At 42.6% G+C, this 25533-nt stretch overlaps 1 protein-coding gene across 2 annotated transcripts in view; it reads right to left on the reverse strand.

Moving 5' to 3' along the window:
* Nucleotides 1-792: 792 nt before the first annotated feature.
* Nucleotides 793-25533, reverse strand: part of LOC111949919 (leucine-rich repeat and fibronectin type III domain-containing protein 1-like protein) — a 57648-nt gene continuing 32907 nt past the window's right edge. Inside the window, exons 3-6 of one of the 2 annotated variants that reach the window (XM_023967268.1) lie at nt 15227-15903; nt 14080-14169; nt 13077-13504; nt 793-1179 (exon numbers count right to left, since the gene is read on the reverse strand). In XM_023967268.1, the coding sequence (XP_023823036.1) occupies nt 14099-14169; nt 15227-15903 (748 nt within the window). In that variant the 3' untranslated portion in view covers nt 793-1179; nt 13077-13504; nt 14080-14098. Of the gene's footprint in view, nt 1180-13076; nt 13505-14052; nt 14170-15226; nt 15904-25533 lie in introns of both variants that reach the window. The other variant, XM_023967267.1, reaches the window with a different exon arrangement.

Consider the following 25533-nt stretch of genomic DNA (forward strand, 5'->3'; position numbering starts at 1 on the left):
CATTTAATTTCTTCTGGGAACATCTGCACCTCGATGTTCCKCTGTATTAATGACAGTGAAATCATTCGATCTCTTGCCATGAGGAAATAGTGATGATTACTCCATTTTATGATGTATGTAATAACAGCAAAATGATGATTTAGCACAATGGCAAACAGTCATTACTCTCATGGCACACATCTCCCAGCAAGCCTTTAGGAGGACTTTGGGATAGCTATAAACAGCCATGAAAGCCAGGCTTTAGCACTTTCAATAAGACATCCAACTCACGCAAAGCATTCCGTTGGTTAAATGCCTGACCTGGATCAGATTCACTGCACCAGATGGTGAAAACCACCACAAGAGATTCTGTGCAAATTGCAGTGTTGAAATTCATGTCGGCTTTGAGGGTCAGGGGGAAAAACATAAAAAGAAGTCAGTGGAATTGAGTTGGCAGAATTTAAAGCCTACTAGGTGGGGGAGAGAGACTAACTCTGATGCTGAATATCTCTATATGGGGAAGGCTGTAGGACAGGTGGGGTAATATATATAAAGGGCTGGACGCTACGGGATGATTCAAACCTAATTTATTTTTACTTCTGGGATCCCTTTCTCCCTCTAAAGTAATTTGGATTGACTGCTATTGTGCTACAACCACCAGGTAACAAGTTATTGGCTTTGTGGTGCCATGAAGCAGAGATAGGCGAGGCAGGGATAGGGTGTGGGTGTAGAGTACTAGGTTTGAATASGGGGAATACAAGAGGAGAGAAGTAGGTGTAACAGACGGTAAATCATCAGCCACAAACAGGCCTGTTAGTCTCTAGGGAATGAATCCACTTTTATATTTTATTAGAAAAATTTCACACACCATAAAAATTACATGTACAAAACTATAAGATTTGGAATTGCGTTATGTACAGATACAAAAGATAAAGCCAAATTAAAAAGTGACGGAGAACACAGAAGAAGGTGAGTCCCCAGGTCTGAGCGTTTTGTCTGAGTCTGCCTGTTTGATTCCGTTCTCACTGGGTTCGGCTCAAAGGTGAAAAAAAAACGCAACACAGGGTGATGAAGACCATGGTGACGAAGAGGTGGTGGTGATGCACAGACATGCGGTTCAGTTTGCTTAGTCCCTGTTASTTCTTCCTCCTTTATATCCTTCTGTCCTCGGAGTCCGGATGGGGTAAACTCGGCCCATACCTGCAGAGAGAAGAGAGAGACAGCGAAATCAGTGAGGAATATGTTCTATTTTGCCCTTTCATCCGTTTACGATTGACCACACAAACAAGTCCACTTAATCCAGGTTGATCATTGAAAGGGCTTCATGAAGATCAGCCAACATTGTAGCCCCTGAAGTATGTTGATGATACTGTTTCTCCTTGACCAGGGTTCGAGTCATTGAATCCCTGCCAAACTAAGGCTTTATTTAATGAAACAGAGAACATTCAAACATTTCCATAATGACAATAGACCAAAGTACATCAGTTGAATAACCTGTGTGTCTAATACAAACACAGGAAGCTTCACAAACACTGGCAGCCATACGACCACCGTGCTTGGACAATGTCCTCTGTTTGGATCCGTGTCCTGCTCTACTGCTGTTTGATGCAAATGTAAATGACTGGCAGCCTCCCTCACAGCACTGGCCAAACCGTGGCGGGCCTGCCTACGTGGCCATGAAACGAAACAGGATTATAAAACAACAACCCTGTGCCATTAAACAGCCATTGAAGTGAACAGATGCTTTTCCAGTATAGTGCAAGATTACATTTGGGACTCCTCGGCCTTAGACTCYTCCTCAATGTCTCACGCACTGTCCACAGAAGAGTGATAGGAGCTAAGCCGGTCAGCTCAGACAGCCCAGCCCTCACGGTAGCCTGACTAAGCCTCCCTCGGGTTGGGCATATCATGGCTCTGGATGCATGGCAGGTGGTGAGCTGAACACAAGCCTGGCAGACATTTTTAAATATAATACTTCGGCTTACATCTACATATGGAACTAGGCACGTTGACAAATGGTGCTGGATATAGGCTCTCTGGTGGACATGTATGGCACCTGGATATAGCTGACTAGCTGGCACTGCAGGTGGTTTGTATTGGAGAGGAGAAGAGGCTGAACAGGTGTAAGAGCTACAACGATGGATGCCATTTTGGAAATGCTGATCCCTTGTGTCAAGCTAACATGTTTGACGCTGAAAGCCCTGAGTGGACTGAGGCCTATAAAGTGGAGGAGTTGAGAGGGTACTTATTTTTGCTTCTCAGTTGGCTGAATGTACTAGCATGATGTTTATGTCAAAAAAACACAACTGCATGAAAGTGTTTTCAGGCACTTTATGCTGACTTCACAAGGCAGAAATAGATTGTCRATTCGAAAACATAGGGGCCATTAGTCCTTCACCACAACCCATTCAAACAAACAATTTGCTTTTCAATAGCAAAGTGTACTGTAACACGTGACTTGAACAAAATACATTCTACAGTCACATTCAATACATGTTCGGGACTAGTCTATAGCGGGTATTATCCTGTGAAAAATGTATGGCTTTAAGTTGTGATGTAATCTGCTCCAGGACCTTAGTGACCATGGGCGTTCTCTGCCTCTCCCTCCCAGCGTGGGAGCATTGATAAATTCAGCTAGCGTCTACACAAAGCAGAACCTGCCCATCTGTACTACTGTCTTGTTGGCACAGCAGGAGAGTCTCTCTTAAAGCACAACCACATATTATGAAGTGCTTGGATTCAGCAAAAGTGCAGAAATATATAGTCCTGTATTTCCTTAACCACTTTAAAAGTTTACGTATCAAACCGAGTACAGGAGACCTATTTGTACACTGAACTATAGCATCATACTGTAGCTTACTTTCCATTAGATCTGCCACCTGCTGCAAATCATTCATGGTGTTGCATGACACACGACCTCTAGAAACGCTATTGACAGCGATTGTATGMGAAATAGCTTAATTTACAGCTATTTACAAACAAAGCATGTTTCACTATTGAGCATGAGTATGCACTATTGAGCTAAATATATGATCTTCTTCACCATCCAGGAGAAAGGATATTGGACCAGCATTGCTGTCTCAGGGTCACGGCATGGCGGCACTCCTGTCCTGAGAAAGTGTATTCCATGGAGGGGTCAGTGCGATACACATTGTCCGACTCTTATTTTGCAATGCTGATTATGATTCCCATCATCACATATTGACTATGCAATTAAATGTGGCCTGAGCAGCAGAAATCAATTGGGACCGGCTGTACTATGGAGTGAACACCTCCCCCGGGGCAATCACCCAATCATCATCTGATATGAATCACCTCAGTGTGTCTGCCACACAAATCTCTCTCTGAACGGCATCCACTGCGATCCTCTGCCGGCCAACCCATAAACTGTTCAGGGGGAGACCGTAATTTATTCTCCATACCAACTTTCATCATCTCACCTTTTTACATGGGATGTTGTTATTGCTGTTTCACATTGTCTGACTAGAGGGCGAGTGATAACATCAACAGTATTTTGCCCTTGGTTTTAGGTCTGCCTCTTAGTCACCAGAACCGGCAACGTCTGTTTAATAAAACCATAACTCTGGTATTGTGAATCTCAGTAGCCTCCTCTGCATTTGCCCTGCTCAGAAGAACATGATAAAGTGACAAWGTGAAAACAAATAGAGCCTACAACCTAATGTCCCCTGCCGCCTCGYTTCTGCCCCATGATATCTGAGTCGAACATCATTCMGTCTCCCAAAAAAACAACAAAGAACTTGTTTGCATAATGTCTGCATAGTGATGCCATAGTTGAGCTTTCAGACAGTTCAGCATATACCATTTAGCCCGCTGTTCTTGACTTCCATTCGTGGGGAGACCTCTGTGATCTCACTCAAAACAACCTGTTTATTGATGCCAGGGACCTGTGATCATCACGCGCCATGCCGCTGCTGATACATTGGGTAACATGCTCATCGCTGCGTCATCAGCATGGAGCAATGATTAGCCACGTAGCTATCCTCTAATTGCCAGAGAAATGAGGCTGGAGACTTGACAAAACATAATGCTAAGTGTGGGAGGATTGGAAGATGGGCGCCATCAAGCCATCATTGATTTCTCCAAGGCCTATTTTAGCAAAATGTTGATAGCAACCTAAAACTAGTTGTGATCTCAATCCGTGAMGAATTTTGATTGTTGTTGTGATCATTTTTTTTGTTGTCTCCAGAGCAATAAGGATCATAGAACACGTAGCTAGAAAATACAACTTTAAGGAGAGGCAGAAAAACGGCAACCCCTAACTCAATTCTGTTCTCGCTCAATACAAACGCGAAGAGACAAGAATGGAATTGCCACTCGGTATACAAACATATTTTTCTGGGCGCAGACGGGCTGTGTGACAAAAAGAAACAGAATCAATGCCTTTGCCATTGTTTGGAATTAGTGCGGAGTTTAAATTGAGCTGCAGTGTGCCCCYAGGCCCAGTGCCTCACACACACAGAAAGCAGAAACTACGGCCTCGATCAAAGCAAACACACAGCAACGGCAATAAAGAAAGCTGCAAAATTAGCAAAATAAATTCCTCTGCTGACATTTGCCGGCCTCTTGGTACAGTAGTAATTAATTACATTTGGCAGAGGTTGTGATGCATAAAGCATCATCTGCTTTTTGTTTGTGTGGTCTTTTTTTGTAGGATGGACTCTTGTGTAAATCTGAGAGGCATGATGTTCTCACAAAACACACACACACACACACACACACACACACACACACACATGCATGTAGGAAAACACACACAGCCCGCACACGTATCCTACAGATTGTCTCTACATCTCCCTTGCTTGAATAGCAAACACTAACTACGAAATTACACCAGCAGCAGGGTTACGATCCTTTTACAGTGGTTCTGTTTTCCAATCCTCGTGTTATTTTGTGAGACAGAATATTCACGACACCAGGCTCTTTGAACACACACATCTATCTTCGCCTCATCTCATCTCTTTCAAGTCTAACCTGAAACCAGTCTAATTTCTCAAACTCCTGCTTGYTGGTGAGATATGGGTTGATCAATAGTGATTTCATGGCCCYGGCCTTGGCGCTGACGGCCGACTGAGCCTTTCCATTTGTCCRTGTCCACTCMGGGAATGGTGAGGGCTAAGAAGAATGGGGTCCCCTGATTTCACACATCACTACACCTCAACCCTCTCCACATTAATATCCAACAAAGAACACAAAACAAAAGCACCTGTCCACCCGCCACTGACATTTTATTAATCAGACAGGCACAACATTAGTTTTCTGATAAAATATATTAAGGGTGAGTTTACTCTCAACTATCAAAGGCTAAAGCCATCCGAGTAAGAGTATGATGAAACTATTTGTTAGGACATACAGCGATGCTCCAGAACTGTCCTGCTCATTTTAGCCTCCCTTCTCGACACGCTTCTGTGCTCTCAGATGTTAGCAGGTAAAAMAAAMACTTCACAGGGGAATTGATGGCAAGGTTAACGTCTGAGGCGAGAACTAGCTGCTATTATCAATTATGCATACCTCCCTTGCTTGGTTTCAGGAAGCCGATACGTAATAGCAGAGGCCCTTTCACTGCAACATCCKTCCTCTCCATCACACGATAGGGCCAGATCACTGTGTAATCACTTTGTTGTACAAATTGTAGAAGTGCCATCACAGAGACACAAGCCTGTCTGAACACACGGTGGGCGAGGGTAAGAAATCAACTTCAATGAGTTGTGGGATCAAACGTTAATGGGATTCATCTGTGGTTGACTGTACAATGGTATWCTATGACCACTGCAGTGATCTAAGATAACATAGACCTAAGCTATGACAAGATGYCTGGATAAATCTCTAGAAAGCACAGTCCTATCTTTGATGTGAGAATAAGCAAGTATGATCTCGTAAGGCGTCCCGGGAAATGACCAACCACATGCATGTCCTTCAAGAAACGTATGTATTGACTTAAGTAAACAAAACGTTTCGAGTCAGSAAAGCCAAACACAAAAAGCACACCATTACCCTAATGAACACAGCCATAGCTGCACTCAGCATGGAACTCTACTGGTTGGTTTACTAAACATGCTACGGTAAAGCTGYGCTTGTGGCTGTCTAGATCTCTGCTGTTAGTTGTTGTTTTCAATCTTACCTGCGACCTGCCCTTTTGGAACTGCGAGGAGTAACAGCATAACCTACGTTGCTACCATGACAAAGACCAAAGCTGGCAGGAGTGCTGTTGAGGACAGCGGTGTCTTTCTATCACAGGTGAAGGATCTTTTAAACAAACAAGCAAACAAATATATATATATATATATAGTGCTACAAGCAGTTTTTACAACAACAACAAAATAGCTTCAAGTGTTATGTCCAAACACCGGTGGAGTCAACTAATAAAATCATGGACGACTTGATCAGAGAGGTCCAGGATCTGAAGAACAGTTTGCAGTTCTCCCAGGGTCAGCTCGGTGAGTTTAAACAGGAGAACGGCAAGATGACAACAATCTGTAAGTCATTGAGAGATGACATCAGTTCTGTGTGTGAATCATGATAACAATGACAGAGAAATCAGATTATCTCGAGGGACAATCAAGGCGTACAAARATGGTTATGGACAGAAATGCAGAATCTCCACATGAGACCTGGATGAAGTCTAAGGACAATGTGAGGGAAATTCTCTGAGAAACTGAATATGGACCACAGGAAGATTGAGGTCCAGGTGACAGGCTCAGGCCGATAGTGGTCAAGTTCCTGAAGTTCAAGGACAAGGTAGCTGTTCTGGAAAGAGTCAAGAACTTGAGAGAAACGTAMATCTTCCTCAACAAGAACAATCCTGAAGCTGTGCGCCAGAAGAGGAAAGAACTTATCCCAACCATGAAAGGTTTCAGACCGCGTGGGAACATTGCTTACATCTGCTATGACAGGCTCATTGTCCACCCTCCCTCCCAAATGCCGGGAAGGGATGATAGAGCCAAACCTACGGGTTTGTAGCTTCAACCCCGCAGCACACACACACTTACATACACCAACTTATTAATGGACTGCCGAATGTTATTTTTTTGGGGGCATATCACGTCTATTTCTGATAAGCTACCCAGGAAAGGGCCGGAAAATAGACAWTTTTAATATATGTAGCCTTAGAAATAAGGTTKATTAAATCAATAACTTGCTAACATRAGATAATGTTAATARATTAGTCATTTCTGAGACTCACTTAGATAATTCATTTGATGATACAGCAGTAGCAATACAAGAATAACACCTATGGAAGAGACAGGAATGCTTACGGGGGAGGTGTTGCTGTATATATTCAAAGCCATATCAAGTGTTWTTGAAGTGTTGTGGTTGCAGGTTCACCTGGAACATCTAAAGCATTTTCTTTTGGGGTGTTGCTAAAGGCCACTAAGTGCTAACAGTCTGTATCTAAATAATATGTGTGAAACGCTTGGTAGTGTATGTGACGTAAACAGAGAGGTCTACTTTCTTGGGGACCTGAATATTGGATGGTTGTTATCAAGCTGTCCGCTCAAGAGGAAGCTCCTCACTGTAACCAGTGCCTGTAATCTGGTTCAGATTATTAATCAACCTACCAGGGTGTTTTCAAACACTACAGGKACAAGATCATCCACATGTATCGATCACATTTTTACGAATACTCTAGAACTTCGTTCTAAAGCTGTATCCCTACCCTTTGGATGCAATGATCACAATATAGTGGCTATATCCAGGAAAGCCAAGGTTCCAACAGTTGGGTCTAAAATAGTGTATAAAATCATACAAAATGTTTTGCTGTGACTCTTATGTGGATGAGGTWAAAAATATTTGTTGGTCTAATGTGATTAATAAGGAGCATTCAGGCACGGCACTTGATGAATTTGCTTCTTCCAATTATTAATTAACATGCACCTGTTTGATGAGGAGTTGACAAACCGTATGGTTGAAAGAGATCGGGCGAAAGGAGTGGCTAATAAGTCTGGCTGCACATCTGACTGGCTGACTTACTGCAAATTAATAAATGATGTGACTAAACTCAATAAAAAGAAGAAGAAACTGTATTATGAAGTCAAGATCAATMATATAAAAAATGATGATTTTTMGGGGGGAGGGGGCAGAAAGGCTAATTCAACAAAAATGTTCATTGAATCAGATTATTTTAATGATTACTTCATTGTCAAAGTGGGCAAATTTATACAGGAAATGCCAACAACTAACAGTGTGCCATTGTACTAATAATGAAAGAAAATAATTACAAGTTTGAATTTTGTAAAGTTATTGTGGGAGAGGTGGAKAAATMATTGTTATCAATCAATAATGACACACCTGGCATTGACAACTTAGATGGAAAGCTACTTAGGATGGTAGCTGACTCTATAGCCACTCCTATCTGGCATATCTTTAATTGCAGCCTAGAGGAAAGTCTTTGTCCTTAGGCCTGGAGGGAAGCCACAGTTATTCCGTTACCCAAGAGTGGAAAGCGGCCTATACTGGTTCTAACAGTATGTCCTATCAGCTTGCTGCCAGCTCTTAGCAAATTGTGTTTGACCAAATACTTCTKTGTAAACAAATGAACAACAGACTTTCAGAATGCTTATAGAGAAGGGCAGTAAACATGTACTGCACTGATACAAATTACTCATGTTTGGTTGAAAGAAATTGATAACAAGACGATTGTGAGTGCTGTACTGTATTATTGACAAGAACCGGTAGTTGAGAAAACGTACAGTCGTGGCCAAAAGTTTTGAGAATGACACAAATATTAATACCCACAAAGTTTGCTGCATCWGTGTCTTTACGCATTTTTGTCAGATGTTACTATGGAATGCTGAAGTATAATTACAAGCATTTCATAAGTGTCAAAGGCTTTTATTGACAATTACATGAAGTTGATGCAAAGAGTCAATATTTGCAGTGTTGACCCTTCTTTTTCAAGACCTCTGCAATCCACCCTGGCGTGCTGTCAATTAACTTCTGGGCCACATCCTGACTGATGGCAGCCCATTCTTGCATAATCAATGCTTGGAGTATGTCAGAATTTGTGGGTTTTTGTTTGTCCACCCGCCTCTTGASGATTGACCACAAGGTCTCAATGGGATTAAGGTCTGGGGAGTTTACTGGCCATGGACCTAAAATATCGATGTTTTGTTCCCCTGAGCCACTTAGTTATCACTTTTGCCTTATGGCAAGGTCCTCCATCATGCTGGAAAAGGCATTGTTCGTCACCAAACTGTTCTTGGATGGTTGGGAGAATTTCCTCTCGGAGGATGTGTTGGTACCATTCTATATTCATGGCTGTGTTCTTAGGCAAAATTGTGAGTGAGCCCACTCCCTTGGCTGAGAAGCAACCCCACACATGAATGGTCTCAGGATGCTTTACTGTTGGCATGACACAGGACTGATGGTAGCACTCACCTTGTCTTCTCCGGACAAGCTTTTTTCCGGATGCCCAAAACAATCGGAAAGGGGATTCATCAGAGAAAATGACTTTTACCCCAGTCCTCAGCAGTCCAATCCCTGTACCTTTTGCAGAATATCAGTCTGTTCCTGATGTTTTTCCTGGAGAGAAGTGGCTTCTTTGCTGCCCTTCTTGACACCAGGCTATCCTCCAAAAGTCTTCACCTCACTGTGCGTGCAGATGCACTCACACCTGCATACTGCCATTCCGAGCAAGCTCTGTACTGGTGGTGCACCGATCCCGCAGCTGAATCAACTTTAGGAGACGGTCCTGGCGCTTGCTGGACTTTCTTGGGCGCCCTGAAGCCTTCTTCACAACAATTGAACCGCTCTCCTTGAAGTTTTTGATGATCCGATAAATGGTTGATTTAGGTGCAATATTACTGGCAGCAATACCTTGCCTGTGAGGCCCTTTTTGTGCAAGCAATGATACGCACGTGTTTCCTTGCAGGTAACCATGGCTGACAGAGGAAGAACAATGATTCCAACACCACCCTCCTTTTGAAGCTTCCAGTCTGTTATTCGAACTCAATCAGCATGACAGAGTGATCTCCAGCCTTGTCCTCGTCAACACTCACACCTGTGTTAAAGAGAGAATCACTGACATGTGGTCAGCTGGTCCTTTTGTGGCAGGGCTGAAATGCAGTGGAAATGTTTTTGGGGGGATTCAGTTCATGTGCGTGGCAAAGAGGGACTTTGCAAWTAATTGCAATTCATCTGATCACTCTTCATAACATTCTGGAGTATATGSAAATTGCRATCATACAAACTGAGGCAGCAGACTTTGTTAAAATMAATAGTTGTGTCATTCTCAAAACTTTTGGCCACGACTGTACAGTACCAGTCAAAAGTTACCAGTTACCAGTACTGAGTCGAAGTGCAGGGGTATATGCAATTGAGGTCGATATGTATATACAGTTCCAGTCAAAATTRTGGACACACCTACTCATTCATGGGTTTTTCTTTATTTTCATTTACCAAATAAGTGTTAAACAAATCTAAATATATTTGAGATTCTTCAAAGTAGCCACCCTTTTCCTTGATGACAGCTTTGCACACTCTTAGCATTCTCTCCACCAGCTTCATGCTCCAGGAATTATTTTCCAACAGTCTTGAAGGAGTTCACACATATGCTGAAAAACCCTTGAATGAGTAGGTGTGTCCAAACATGCCACCAGGGGTCTTTTCACAAGCCCCAGGTTCAGAACAAATTCAAGGAAACGTACAGCATTATACAGAGCCATGAGTGCAAAGAACTCCTTTCCATCTTATATAGCGCAAGTGAACGGCAAACCTGGTTTCAAAAAACAAATAAAGCAACACCTCATGGCACTACGCCTCTTCCCCATGTAACCTACTTGTTGTATGTATGTACTGACATGTATGTGTAACTGTCTTTCTTGTTATGGGTCGGACCCCAGTAAAACTAGCTGCCGTCATTGGCATCAGCCAATGGCCATCCTAATAAAMGAATACATTTAAAAAAGAGTTGAAAGAGAAAGTAGGATTAGCTCCAGACAGATTTAGTGATGCGTCTAGGATTCTCTCCCACTGTGTTCCTCCATCAGTGTGTTCAGGACCTAATTGCGCTGATCGCTTACAAAATTTGATTCCTTAATTGCCTGTCTACCCATAATTATCTCCCGTCCGTTTAGCCAGGTTCTTAGTTAAGCCAGAGGAACCAGTGGAATGGGCAGGGAGGAGACGGGGGGGAGATGGGAGGCAAACATGASATGTCTCTGGGAGAAAGATTGGGTTGGAGTGGTTTTCCTCCTCCAGAATAACCACATGTTACACTCAAACACCCTCCTTCTCCTGTCTGTAACCACAAGCTAATCAGACTGGAACTGTCTGGATCTTCTAACATGGTTGGCTAAATACAACACAGAACACACTCTCACACACAACCCTAAATTAGCTTTCTGATTTGAGTTTCATTTTTTATCACCCTCCTTCATCTCAGAGCTACAGTGCCTTGCAAAAGTATTCATCCCCCTTGGCGTTTTTCCTATTTTGTTGCATTACAACCTGTAGTTTAAATGGATTTTTATTTGGATTTCATGTAATGGACATACAGAAAATAGTCAAAATTGGTGAAATAAAAAAATTGTTTTTAAATAATGGAAAAGTGGTGCATTTATATGTATTCACCCCTTTGCTATGAAGCCCCTAAATAAGATCTGGTGCCACCAATTACCTTCAGGAGTCACATAATTAGTTAAAAAAAAGTCCACCTGTGTGCAATCTAAGTGTCACATGGTCTGTCACAAGATCTCAGTGTACCTGTTCTGAAAGGCCCTAGAGTCTGCAACACCACTAAGCAAGAGGCACCACCAAGCAAATGACACCATGAAAACCAAGGAGCTCTCCAAACAGTTGTGGAGAAGTACAGATCAGGGTTGGGTTATAAAAAAATATCCKAAACTTTGAACATTCCACGGAGCACCATTAAATCCATTATCAAACAATGGAAAGAATATGGCACCACAACAAACCTGCCAAGAGAGGGCCACCCACCAAAACTTAGGGACCAGGCAAGGAGGCCATTAATCAGAGAGGCAACAAAGAGACCAAAGATAACCCTGAAGGAGCTGCAAAGCTCCACAGCAGAGATTGGAGTATCTGTCCAGAGGACCACTTTAAGCCATACACTCCACAGAGCTGGGCTTTACGGAAGAGTGGCCATAAAAAAGCAATTTCTTAAAGAAAGAAATAAGCAAACACGTTTGGTGTTCACCAAAAGGCATGTGGGAAACTACCCAAAAATATGGAAGAAGGTACTCCGGTCAGATGAGACCAAAATRGTGCTTTTTGGCAATCAAGGAAAATGCTATGTCTGGCGCAAACCCAACACCTCTCATCACCCCACATCCCCACAGCATGATGCTGTGGGGATGTTTTTCATCGGCAGGCACTGGGAAACTGGTCAGAATTGAAGGAATGATGGATGGCARTAAATACACAGATATTCTTAAGGGAAACCTGTTTCAGTCTTCCAGAGATTTGAGACTGGGACGGAGATTCACCTTCCAGCAGGACAATGGCCCTAGGCATACTGCTAAAGCAACACTTGAGTGGTTTAAGGGGAAACATTTAAATGTCTTGGAAGGGCCTAGTCAAAGCCCGGAACTCAATCCAATTGAGAATCTGTGGTATGATTTAAAGATTGCTGTACACCAGCGGAACCCATCCAAGGTGCTGGAGCAGTTTTGCCTTGAAGAATGGGCAAAATCCCAGTGGCTAGATGTGCCAAGCTTATAGAGACATACCCCAAGGTGGCTCTACAAAGTATTGACTTTGGGGTGGGGGTGAATAGTTATGCATGCTCAAGTTTTKAGTTTCTTTGTCTTATTTCTTGTTTGTTTCACAAAAAAAAGATTTTGCATTTTCAAAGTGGTAGGCATGTTGTGTAATCAAATGATACAAACTTCCCCKAAAAATACATTTTAATTCCAGGTTGTAAGGCAACAAAATAGGAAAAATMCCAAGGGGGGTGAATACTTTCGCAAGCCACTGTATCTGTGGCTGGCTTGATTGAAATATATGGTCAACTTGGTTAAATCATGAATAAGTCCTGGGGGGTTTGCTGACCTTGTGACCCGACCAGGGAGTGTTTCCTGGTCAACCCACATYGAGTACATGATCCTGTGTACACTCACCTTAGGCTGGGTCCCCATCCTGAGTCTGAAGACAGTCAGGTAAAGTAAGGTACAGTATGAGCAGGTCCAGGAATAGATCCAGGTGCATGAACAGGTCCAGGTATTGGCAAGTCCTGGTCCAAGTACAGGTCCAGGAACAGTAGTAGTGCTGTGGTAATGACAGCGGATACACAGACAGTCAGCCACAAAGGGATACAAGGCAATACGTTTCAAAAGCCACCGGCGAGGCCTTTGGCCCATCTAGTTCCACTCCCATAGATTATGATGGTGAATTGAGTCCTTATTGAGTCCATCTAGGTGTGTTTTCATGGAAGGGTCCATGGATACAGTGTGAACTCCGGGGTCGCAAGGAGGAAGTCCGACAGAAGTCCTAAAAATGTTCCTGATTTATAATCTAATCTCCTTGATTCCTGGAACCCTGGAATATTCTGAAAAACATAAACATGAGRGATGGTTACTGATTGAGTTGAATGCATGACATTAATCACAACTGATCATGAAAAAATMTGCAATTGTTTGAATGGTAATTTGACTTATAATGATGATTTTGACTGGTTYGTGGATCAGATGTGTTTGRTTGTAATTGCCACTGTGCTATGATCGGTCTTGTATTGCCGCTACAGTGTGTTGGTGTAGGACGAAAATGTAAGTAATMGTAATTCATGTTTTTTGCATTATGTTGTTTGGATGTCTGCTGCTATCAAAGTGCAGCACTGAGTGTTAAGGGTGTGTCCTCTGCAATTAGTCTCGCTGAATATGGCATATGTGTGGGAACAGACTKCTGAGGGAGGTCTCTGGCAGTAACGTGGCTAGTAATATGTTAGCTCTGACTAAGTGATATTTTCTCCCTGACACGGCCATCTCTCCGTCTCAGTTTGTATCTATTCATCTATCTTACACTAAAGACCCCCCCTCTCTCATCTTCTTCTCTCAAGTAGATTAATGGAGAGGAACAGGGAAAGAAGGGCACCATTACTCTTGGAGGTTGATGGCTGCTCCTCACCGAGAAGCAGAAGGAGTCATCAAATTTTAAAGTCGCTCCAGTCTCTGTGAGCCCTCTTGTCGTCGTCGGCAGCCGCGGGCGCCGGCGTGTCTGGTGGAAGAGACAAATAGAGGTGAGAGATGAGGCGGGTAGAGTTAGTGACAGCCAGGCTGGACGCGGCGCAGTGCATCCCTCACCCTTCGTCTCAGGGACACAGCACTCGGGAGCCTGCGGACATGGCCGTGGGAATGTGATTCATGGCCCGGTATCATCTGTACCAAATTGGCACCGTTTTGTCTCACACAGGGGAGCTACACAGGTTTTTGGCACAGATCTGATATGGGATCCGGCAAAGTGACTCCGATCTCATGGTAGCCTTGCACTTACTGGTTGTGTGTCGCATATGATTCTACTGGTGAAAGTAAATGATCATTACAGAATGTAAATGTATAGAGTGATTGTTCACTGCAGCACCTTTTGGGAATTCATTATCTGCATTGCAGTGCAAAGTGTGCATTACACAGCAATGACTGTGAGAATGTGGTTGGCTGCAAAGGTTTTGGTCAGGTTCAAGGGCAGCCAAACTCAACCGTTTTCGTTGACAAATTATCCTCAGTCTAGATTGATCATTTTGGTTCATTATGTCCCTTAATTTCAACCAAAATGTATTTTGCAGCTGCACTGAGTGATTGACGCTATTGAAAGAGAGGGCCTGTCTCTCCCTGACCCTGATTTAATTCACCATATTGATTTAGTGATTTACAATGCTAAATCCATGGCCATTCATTCAGAAAGTGCAATTATCCAATTGGAACATTGTATCCAAGCTTCTCACTCTGGAGAGGCTCTTTAAAATATACTTGTCTGTGGCCCATTGAGTCAGTAGAATAGCACAATTACATGTCTCAGAATTGGCGTTTTATGTGCTGCAATGAGGTGTGCTGGGTTGGGCTATGCAATGGACTCATGTTCAGTGGCAGAGCTCTAACTACCGATACCTACTGTAGGTCACAGAAGGAATAAAAATGAATTACAAGCCAGATGTTTCAGACATGCCATAGAYATACCACATTGAAAACGGTAAAAAAATGGGGTCATTCACTGCCATTCTCTCTCATTAACCCCATTCACAACCATTTGTATTTGTCTCTATCGCTCAAATACTTACTTCCCCCCACATTCACATTGGCGGCCTCTTTGGGTGTGAGCGAAGCTCTCCTCTTCATCTCGATGGCAGTCCTGGAGTGACGCCTCTTACTAGGCGACAGCAGGTCCTCAGCAGTCATGTCTGATATCTGCACCGCCTTCTCACAGTCAACCACCAGCGCCATGGTGTTAGAGTCCTTTTGGGTGGCATTAGGCGATGCCGCTCCACTCACACCCCCTCCTCCCCCTGTCCCTGGCCCCCCTCCCACCCCAGCAAAGGCATGAGCCTGTTGCTCCTCCTGGCTCTCTGTAACTTTAGACCCAGAGTGGGACACCTGTCCCCCAGCCTGTCCTCCGTTGGTCTGCGCACAGATGTTGTCCAGGGTGCCCACCTTACCTGTGTCCATGCCCTGGTGGCTGTAGACCTTGTAGCGGATCATGAGGATGATGATGAAGACGAGCACGGAGGCCACGATGATGCCACCAATAATGATGATCATGGTGCCYCCCAGGAACTGGCTGTGGAGGGCCTGGCACTGGCTGTACTCYGTCTCRGTGATGAACTGGACGCAGCCCACCTGCCGCGTGGCCGTCAACGAGGTGATGCCGTCGTCGTAGACCGCCAGGACACACAGGTCGTACTCACGCCCTGACACCAGGTCACGAACCAGGAAGTCCTGACTGSTGGACGGGATCATTCTATTGATTAGAGAGAGGAACTTGTTTTAGGATTGATGACTGACACGATATATATACAGGAACAAATAATCTGTAGATATTTAGATATATTTTCAATTTTCAATTTCTGAGTAACAAAAAGTAGTGTAGATACTGGACTTGTCTAGAGGGCTATGTGAATCGATATGGATAGTTACTCGCTAAGACATACTTATCTTAAGAAATTGTTCCACAGTATTATAATAGRGTTATGGTACACCCCTTGGTTTGAGATGAGTGGTGCGATCAAACTGGTACAGCCCATTGGGCTCACGAGTGGGACCATCATAATGACAAACCTCAAAATCAATATTCAAGGGCCATAAAATGGATTTACCAGAAATGCATAACATGGAATATATTATGGATGAAAGTAATCCGTYTAAGGGTCCCTTGTGGATTCTCTGAAARGTTGACTCTGCAGAGAGCTTGTGAGTTACATCCACAGTCAATCATCTAACCCTGGTCCAATGAGWTTGTAGAGAAAGACCATATTGAGATCAATGTCCATCCAAGGAGTAAAGCATGTGCCCATTAGGTGCCAATACTACCAGATAATATGGTGCAWGTAGGCTTCAGAAGCACTGGTGAGCCTATGAACATCAGTAGGTACTGTATGTTGCTCCAACACAAGCCATTTCATTTTCCTTTAGMTACCATACCTTTTCATTCTGAAATCACCCCTTTCAGCACCAAACTGAAATTACTGTATATGATTGGACTCCATTTGTCAGGTAATTTTTCAGGATTGCTCCACTTTTCCTAGATTATGTCAATGATCTTGTCCCATTCCTGCAGCTGTGCAGCACTATCATGAGGGCAAGGTCAGGGGGAAAAAAAAAAATATGAACAAAGAGACAATAAAACCATGTAGTCGTCGGCAGACACCGTTCCCTGTGATAATAATCTGGTGAATCCGACCTTTYCAATGACAACAGTATGCAGACTGTTGTGACAGAAAGGACAAAGTTGGCAACACCGTAGTACAGACCGCTGAAATGCACTGTGATAGTGTGCGGTCACGCGTGTGATCTCTGACAGTATACGTGAGCAGTGATATTTTCCCGCATACGTCCGGAACTCTTTCACTAGGGAAAAAGGAGAGGATGACGGTCATTAAAAGTGATCCCGGCGACATCTTGAGCTGTGATTAAATGTCAGTCTCCATTCGCTTAACTCCAAAAAGCTTCCAAATCTCCCATTTTCATTACGTGTGTGTCATTATCTGGCTAACAAGTCTTGACATTTAAATTCACTTCAACTGTTCAAAAAGCTGAGTTTGTAAACAATGCCCAGTGTCATCTCATTAAGCCGCCTTGCTTGAGGTAGAACACAGTAGAACACTTAAGTTAAGAAAACTCTCCTGGACTTGTTAAAATAAATTATAATCATTTAATGTTAACCATTATTTTGAAGACGAAGAGAAGACATTGTTGACAGGGTTGAAAGAATGGGTGACTTTGGCTAGGACCTTGTRACTGTCCATCCCGAAATGTCCTCCACCGAGACACAGTGACTGAGAATGTGCATTGCTCAGTACAGTGTTAAATCACAAGGTGCCTCCAGTTTGAGCCTGCGATCATGAGAACCCCTATTCAATATAAACCAAGAAATATTCTAACTTTTCTGGATGGAAGTTTTAACAATGTGAGCACTAAGGAAAATTTTTTTTTAAATATAATAATGGAAATGTCATTTTCATTTGTGCAAATACATGTTCTACTAGCAGAGAAAGCTGTTACGCAAACCAGACATAATTAAATAGGAAATATTCTCTGAGTTGTTTGCACCAACTTCCGAAAAATCTAGTGCATACAAGAAAATGATTTCACTTATGTGAATTGACAAAATGAAGTACATGGGGAAAAGTAACAATAATCGTAACCCTGACATCCAGCCAGAAATGTTATTGCTGCCACTGCATCCTCTTCCTAATCTTTTTTCACCCAGATTATTTTTGCATCTTCTTCTAGAGGCTTTTCCAATTCAGTACCAGCTAGAGAAGTGACGTGTCAACGACAAGGTTATGAAAGGTTCAAATCCACGTTCTCCATTCAGACAATCAACCAACCATAACCTTATCTCCATTTTTTAAGAGTCATTGTAGCTAATGCTCTTACAGACAATCTTATCAGATGTCTGAGTCCAAGGGAATTCCTCTTTCACATGTAATACYAAGGCCTTAACGYGGATTGGAGAATATAGGAATATKAATAGGTTTRAGCTGATATAATGTTCTTCCATTTATCTTGGTCAATGTTCTTGTGTTCGAATCACTATCACACTTACACTGGCCGGAAATTGGTTGAGTGTATTCCTATTAAAAGGTGAAAGACAGTGCTAGAAGACGTTTGTTTATTAATTGCGGATCCCCTGAGGTGGCCGTTTTGCTTGGGAACTCCTCCAACCTATCGACTACTAAAACGAGAGCACCTGTTTGAGGAAGAATTATCCTAATCCAACTAGGATCACGGAAAAGTCTTCAAATTAGTCCACGAGTCAGCAAAGACAATTTTCTTCTCTCTTTCTCCATCTCTCTCTCTCTCCCTATGTTTGTCTCTCTCGGTGTGTCGCTCTCTCTCTCTCTCTGTGTCTCTGTCCCCCTTTCTCTTCCTCTCCCCTTTAATAGTTAATGTTATGGTCTGTAGGGGAAAAAGTAGATCTCAATCCTGGATCCTATTAAAGTGTGGCAGGGAGAAGGAGGAGCTCTATGACTAGCCACTTTAAAAGTGCTCTGAAGTCCTCTTATTTGCCTCACCATTGCCTGTTCTTTTGACTGGAAGCCCAGAGTCTGCCTCATTCTGTCTCTCTCTCTCTGTATAGGGATGACATCCAGACTGCCTTTACGGAGAATCCTCATGGCACAATGCTGAACAAAGTCGCCTTGATCTGGGCTGTGCAGAGGACCTTTATCTGGTGTTTTTGTGCTTTGGTTTATTGCGGGATTTATCATGGACYTGGCAGCTCTGGAATAGGCTATCAGACATGAGACACTTTAGGTGTAAAACACATGAACATAGCTACAAAAAGGAATAGAAAAAAGTTATTGGAGCGATGCAGGGGGACTGATTTCTGATTCATGAAACATCCTTGCGGCAGATACCCCAAATTAAATTACTCCACAATGAAGCCTGGTGCCGATTGTGAATAGGGAAGCAAATTATTCTCTTTGTGGGAAATTTAGGGCAGAGAAATGAAACTGCTATTCTTTTTTTTCCTCCGAGGCTGATTGAAATCTCTAAGTGAAGAGCCTGATGAGATGAATGAAGCTTGAAATGGAATGCAAATGAAATGCTGCTTCTTGGTAAATAACTARGACAATCAGCTTGTTGATCCCAAAATGCATCATTGGATCACTAATATTGATAAATCCTTATTTGGTAGGTGTTAAAAACCAATTTCCTAATATAATTATTTAAATGCACCACATATGCATACTCTAAACAACATACAGTATACAACATTGGCCTATAGTAATAGAGGCCTTGATCCCCTAAGACAGGTATGAAAGAGCTTGTTTTAAATTACAGTACCAGTTAAAAGTTTGGACACACCTACTCATTCAAGGGTTTTTCCTTATTTTTTACTGTGTTATACATTGTAGAATATTAGTGAAGACATCAAAACTARGAAATAACACATATAGAATCATGTAGCAACTAAAAAAGTGTTAAACAAATCAAAAATATATTTTATATTTGAGATTCTTCAAAGTAGCCACCCTTTTCCTTGATGACAGCTTTGCACACTCTTGGCATTCTCTCAACCAGCTTCATGACCAAGTCCATATTATGGCAAGAACGGCTCAAGTAAGCAAAGAGAAATGACAGGCCATCATTACTTTAAGACATGAAGGTCAATCAACKCGGAYCATTTCAATAACTTTGAAAGTTTATTCAAGTGCAGTCGCAAACACCATCAATTGCTATGATGAAACTGTCMCTCATGACGACCGCCACAGGAAAGGAAAACCCAGAGTTACCTCTGCTGCAGAGGATAAGTTAATTAGAGTTACCAGCCTCAGAAATTGCAGCCCAAATAAATGCTTCACAGAGTTCAAGTAACAGACATAACAGACGTAACAGACATATCTCAACATCAACTGTTCAGAGGAGACTGTGTGAATCAGGCCTTCAAGGTCGAATTGCTGCAAAGAAACCACTACTAAAAGACACCAATAATAAGAAGAGACTTGTTTGGGCCAAGAAACACGAGCAATGGACATTAGACCGGTGGAAATCTGTCCTAAGGTCTGATGAGTCCAAATGTAAGATTTTTGGTTCCAACCGCCGTGTCTTTGTGAGACGCAGAGTAAGTGAACGGATGATCTCCACATGTGTAGTTCCCACCGTGAAGCATGAAGGAGGACGTGTGATGGTGTGGGGGTGCTTTGCTGGTGACACTGTCAGTGATTTATTTAGAATTCAAGGCACTCTTAACCAGAATGGCTACCACAGCATTCTGCAGCGATACGCCATCCCATCTGGTTTGCACTTAGTGTGACTCATTCAGGCAGTGTAAAGGCTATTTGACCAAGAATGACAGTGATGGAGTGCTGCATCAGATGACCTGGCCTCCACAATCACCCAAACTCAACCCAATWGAGATGGTTTGGGTTGAGTTGGGCTGCAGAGTGAAGGAAAAGCAGCTAATAAGTGTTCAACATATCTGGGAACTCCTTCAAGACTGCTGGAAAAGCATTCCAGGTGAAGCTGGTTGAGAGAATGTGCAAAGCTGTCATCAAGGCAAAGGATGGCTACTTTGAAGAATCTAAATCACTTTCTTTGGTTACTACATGATTCCATATGTGTTATTTCATAGTTTTGATGTCTTCACTATTATTCTTCAATGTAGAAAACAGTAAAAATAAAGAAAAACCCTTGAATGAGTTGGAAGTGTTCAAACCTTTGACTGGTATCGTATATCTATATATTGTACTTTGTCTGMAATCTTTAGAGGGGTGATAATTAATTTGTGCTACAGATGCAGTCTTTCTACCTGTGACATACACTGTTTTTTAATATTGGTAGTAGCTCTTACTAAAATCAGCCTCCATGTTTTCTCAAGAGAAATAAGTATGAACACAAAAATATGACAAAAAATGACATTTCCTTCCCACATAATCCCATCTGTAGGGATGCACTGTATAATTTCCTGAATGATTGGCATGCAGTCTGGCGGAGAAACGCTGACCTAAAAAATTGCATGGTGGATGATGGCGTATCGAGGAAGCAGTGGGAATTAAAGGCGTATCGCTAGTGAGGTGTGTATGCTTACACACCATGCTCATTTATTTATACAATTATCAGAGCTAGCTGTCGTCTCAGGCACACCTGAATAGGTTACTAACCAGCCCCCATTGACTGAGGGGTTCGGGAGAGTGGTAGTGCATGCAACTTTGAATCACTGCACGCACGCACGCACGCACGCACGCACGCACGCACGCACGCACGCACGCACACACACACACACACACTCTCTCCCAAGGCTGTGCTACCAGTTTCCCCAAATGGGCTTTTCCAAAAGGAAGGTTGAGGATAAGTGACAGTCAATTGCTCTGACTCTCTGTGTTGTCCCATTGATATCAGGTACGCGTCAGGTGGCCCCAGAATGGAATTCAGATGGGAAATATGTAATGCTCTTTGTAAAATAAATGTGCTTGACAGGATTCATTATACCAGGTTGGGAGAATAGACAAGCCAGAGGTGAACTCAATTAGAGAGAGACAAGATTCTTCATAAAAATTGTTGAGCAAAGTTTCAGTTTGAGGATTTACATTTTGATTCATGGGGCTGAACTTATTTTCCCCTGGTATTTCCTTAGCCAGTTTGGGGTCATTGAGAAGCTCTGTTTGGGGACAGATTAGAACCAACACAAACACTAATCCCTTCTTAAATCTCCACGCATCAGGCTGCATTTCCACTGCATTTTAAATTAGTTACAAACATCCATTTAATACTGATGAGTCAATGATTCAAATAGAAGTTGATTGATAAAATAGTAAAAAATGAAATACTGTTGGTGCCGCTGCTCTCAAGGTTACACACATACCTCTACACAAACACATAAAGATGCACGTGCGGATGAACGCACATGCATATACACAGACACACACACACAGCTGCCTGTCAGCTTCTCTAAGTGCGTGAAAGTGGCTGTATTGTGCCGACAGGCCTGGTTGCCACAGAGACTCCGTGCCACGCCCCATTATTCATTCTCCTCAYAACATCAGGGAAAACGCTGCCCCCGGGCCCCAGAACAAAGAGCACAGGCAGGGACAATCAGTCTGTGTGTAGCAGAGCCTATATCTGCTCCTCGTTTCCCTTCTGAACTAGGCCTCTACCCTCCTGATCCTTAGCACAGACMGAATTCTGCCCATAATGTTGTGTGTTTGACTAAAAGGGCCTGTGTGTGGTGAGGAAGCAGGTCATGGATAAAATATCTGCAGAAAGGGAAGTGCCCACTCCTGCCTGCCAAGCTCTCCCTTCACCTGTAAGCAGGGGTCTGATGCATTATTGACGTTGGTTGGCCCCCACTGCGGTGAGGAGCAGTCAGAAGAGACAGTTAGCCAGCACATAATCTTGGTTACACAGAAATAAAAGTTATCACTTCCTGTTAAACTTCTGGGGGGAATGTGAAATTGTGATTTCCGTTGTGTGAAGGAAAGAAGCGAAGTCGCTTCCCTCGCATAAGGAAACTCTCGGCCACGCCCCTCCCTTATGCTAATTACCTGTATTTATGATCCGGGTGGACAGGCGCAAAGCAGTAATAATGGATGATTGAGTGAGTACTGAATGTTTTCAACACAGATATTTTGAATCTTAGCAGTGTCCACTCCATCCCGTCGTTTAAGCCACTGCAACAGTTGTGCGTAAAATGTTTGACTGGCAAAGAGGACGATTTCGCTAGCGTGCAAACTATCAACATACACCAAGCGATGTATGGAGAAAATGTCTTCAAACAACCATGTTCAGCAAGCGGTTGATAGGACTGGCAGTGGACGAAGCGTGTACTGTTGTTCACCGGTAAGTATACATTTCAGATGAACTCTGGCTAGCCATTGGCATTGCAGTTAGCTAGCTGTATCATTCATTCTACATTACTATCAACTGGCCCGCTGTATCAGGCAACTTTACTGTAGATGTTAGGGAAAACAAAAATATTTGCTAGCTATCCATCTGATTGAGAAAAGTTGAGAAAAATGCCATTAAAACGTCTTAGGACTAGGCCCCTTTTTTCTCTATTTCCGCCTGAATGACGTGCCCAAAGTAAACTGCCTGTAGCTCAGGCCCTGAGGCCAGGATATGCATATAATTGGTACCATTGGAAAGAAAACACTTTGAAGTTTCTGGAAATGTTAAAATAATAAATACTTTTTTTTGAGAGACCATCCTCTTAGAAATGCAAGAGAAAGGTCATATTGTAAATTATCCCTGGACGCAATTCCTATGGCTTCCACGGGGTGTCAGCAGTCTATGTTCAAGGTTTCAGGCTTGTAACTTCAAAAATGTTGGTAGGACACAGTCTTGGAAATCCGTGTGTGAGCGCGCCATGAAGAATCGGTTTCCTATTGAACATACTTCTTTCCGAAATAAATATTATAGTTTGATAAAATTTTATGGCATCTGAGGAGAAAATAGAAACCGATTTTGACTTGGCGAAACAAAGTTTAGGGGTAGATTTTCGGATTCCTTTCTCTGCAAGTAGATTACTCAAATTGATGGTGCGAAGTAAACAGACTTTATGGGATATAAAGAAGGACTTTATCTAACAAAACGACACTACATGTTATAGCTGGGACCCTTTGGATGACAAATCAGAGGAAGATTTTCAAAAAGTAAGTGAATATTTAATCCTGTGCCGGTGGACAAATATTTTGATGTGGGGCGCCGTACTCAAACAATTGCATGGCATGTTTTTTGCTGTAAATCGGACAGTGCAGTTAGATTAGCAAGAATTTAAGCTTTCAGCCAATATAAGACACTTATATGTACCTAAATGTAACTTCTTATGGATAGGGGGCAGCATTTTCACGTTTGGATGAAAAGCGTGCCCAGAGTAAACGGCCTCCTACTCAGTCCCAGTTGCTAATATATGCCTATTATTAGTAGATTTGGATAGAAAACACTCTGAAGTTTCTAAAACTGTTTGAATGATGTCTGTGAGTATAACAGAACTCATATGGCAGACAAAAACCTGAGAAAAAATCCAACCAGGAAGTGGGAAATCTGAGGTTGGTCGTTTTTCAACTCAGCCACTATTGAAGATACAGTGGGATATGGGTCATGTTGCACTTCCTACGGCTTCCACTAGATGTCAACAGTCTTTAGAACCTTGTCTGATGCTTCTACTGTGAAGTGGGGCCGAATGAGAGGGGAATGAGTCAGAGGTTTGCCAGCAGCCACGAGCTGGTCACGCACAGTCAGATGAGAGGTAGCTCCCGTTCCATTTGCATTTCTGAAGACAAAGGAATTATCCAGTTGGAAAATTATTGAAGATTTATGTTAATAACATCCTAAAGATTGATTCTATACTTAGTTTGACATGTTTCTACGACCTGTAATATAACTTTTTGGACTTTTCGTCCGTACGTTCCGCTGGACTTGCACGSYCGTRGMGAGTTTGGATTTGTTTACCAAACGCGCTAACAAAAGGAGGTKTTTGGACATAKATTATGAACTTTATGGAACAAATCAAACATTTATTGTGGAACTGGGATTCCTGGGAGTGCATTCTGACGAAGATCATCAAAGGTAAGTGAATATTTATAATGCTATTTCTGACTTATGTTGACTCCAACATGGCGGATATCTTCTTAGGTTGTGTTGGTCTCTGAGCGCCGTACTCAGATTATTGCATGGTTTGCTTTTTCCGATTTTTMGGGGGGAAATCTGACACAGCGGTTGCATTAAGGAGAAGCATATCTTTAAATCTGTGAATAACACTTGTATCTTTTATCAGTGTTTATTATGAGTATTTCTGTGATTTGATGTGGCTCTGTGCAAATTCACAGGATGTTTTGGAGGCAAAGACAAATGTAAACTGAGGTTTTTTGACAAATAAGAACTTGATTGAACAAAACATACATGTATTGTGTAACGTTGTCGAAAGCAGTGTCATCTGATGAAGAATTTCAAAGGTTAATGATTCATTTTATCAATATTTCAGCTTTTTGTGACTCCTCTCTTTGGTTGGAAAATCGCTGTATGCTTTCTGTGACTAGTTGCTGACCTAACATAATGARATGTTCTGCTTTCGKKGAAAAGCTTTTTTGAAATCGGACACTGTGGTTGGATTAACGAGAATTTTATCTTTAAAATGGTGTCTAATACTTGTATGTTTGAGAAAATTGAATTATGAGATGTCTGTTGATTGAATTTGGTGCCKTGCAATTTCCTTGGCTGTTGGCGAGGGGCTAGTGGAACCCCAGCCCTAGACAGGTTAAAATCCATAATATTTCTGAGAATTTATTTGAATTGTGCGCCCTCCAGTTTCACCGGAAGTTGTCCCGCTGGCGCGACCCCGATCCTTAAAACCTCTTGACACTACAGGGGGTGCTGTTTCAACTTCGACATTTAGCGTTCCCAAATTAAACTGCCTCGTACTCAATTC

The sequence above is a fragment of the Salvelinus sp. IW2-2015 genome, linkage group LG22 (genome assembly GCF_002910315.2).
Source record: "Salvelinus sp. IW2-2015 linkage group LG22, ASM291031v2, whole genome shotgun sequence".
Classification (NCBI taxonomy): domain Eukaryota; kingdom Metazoa; phylum Chordata; class Actinopteri; order Salmoniformes; family Salmonidae; genus Salvelinus; species Salvelinus sp. IW2-2015.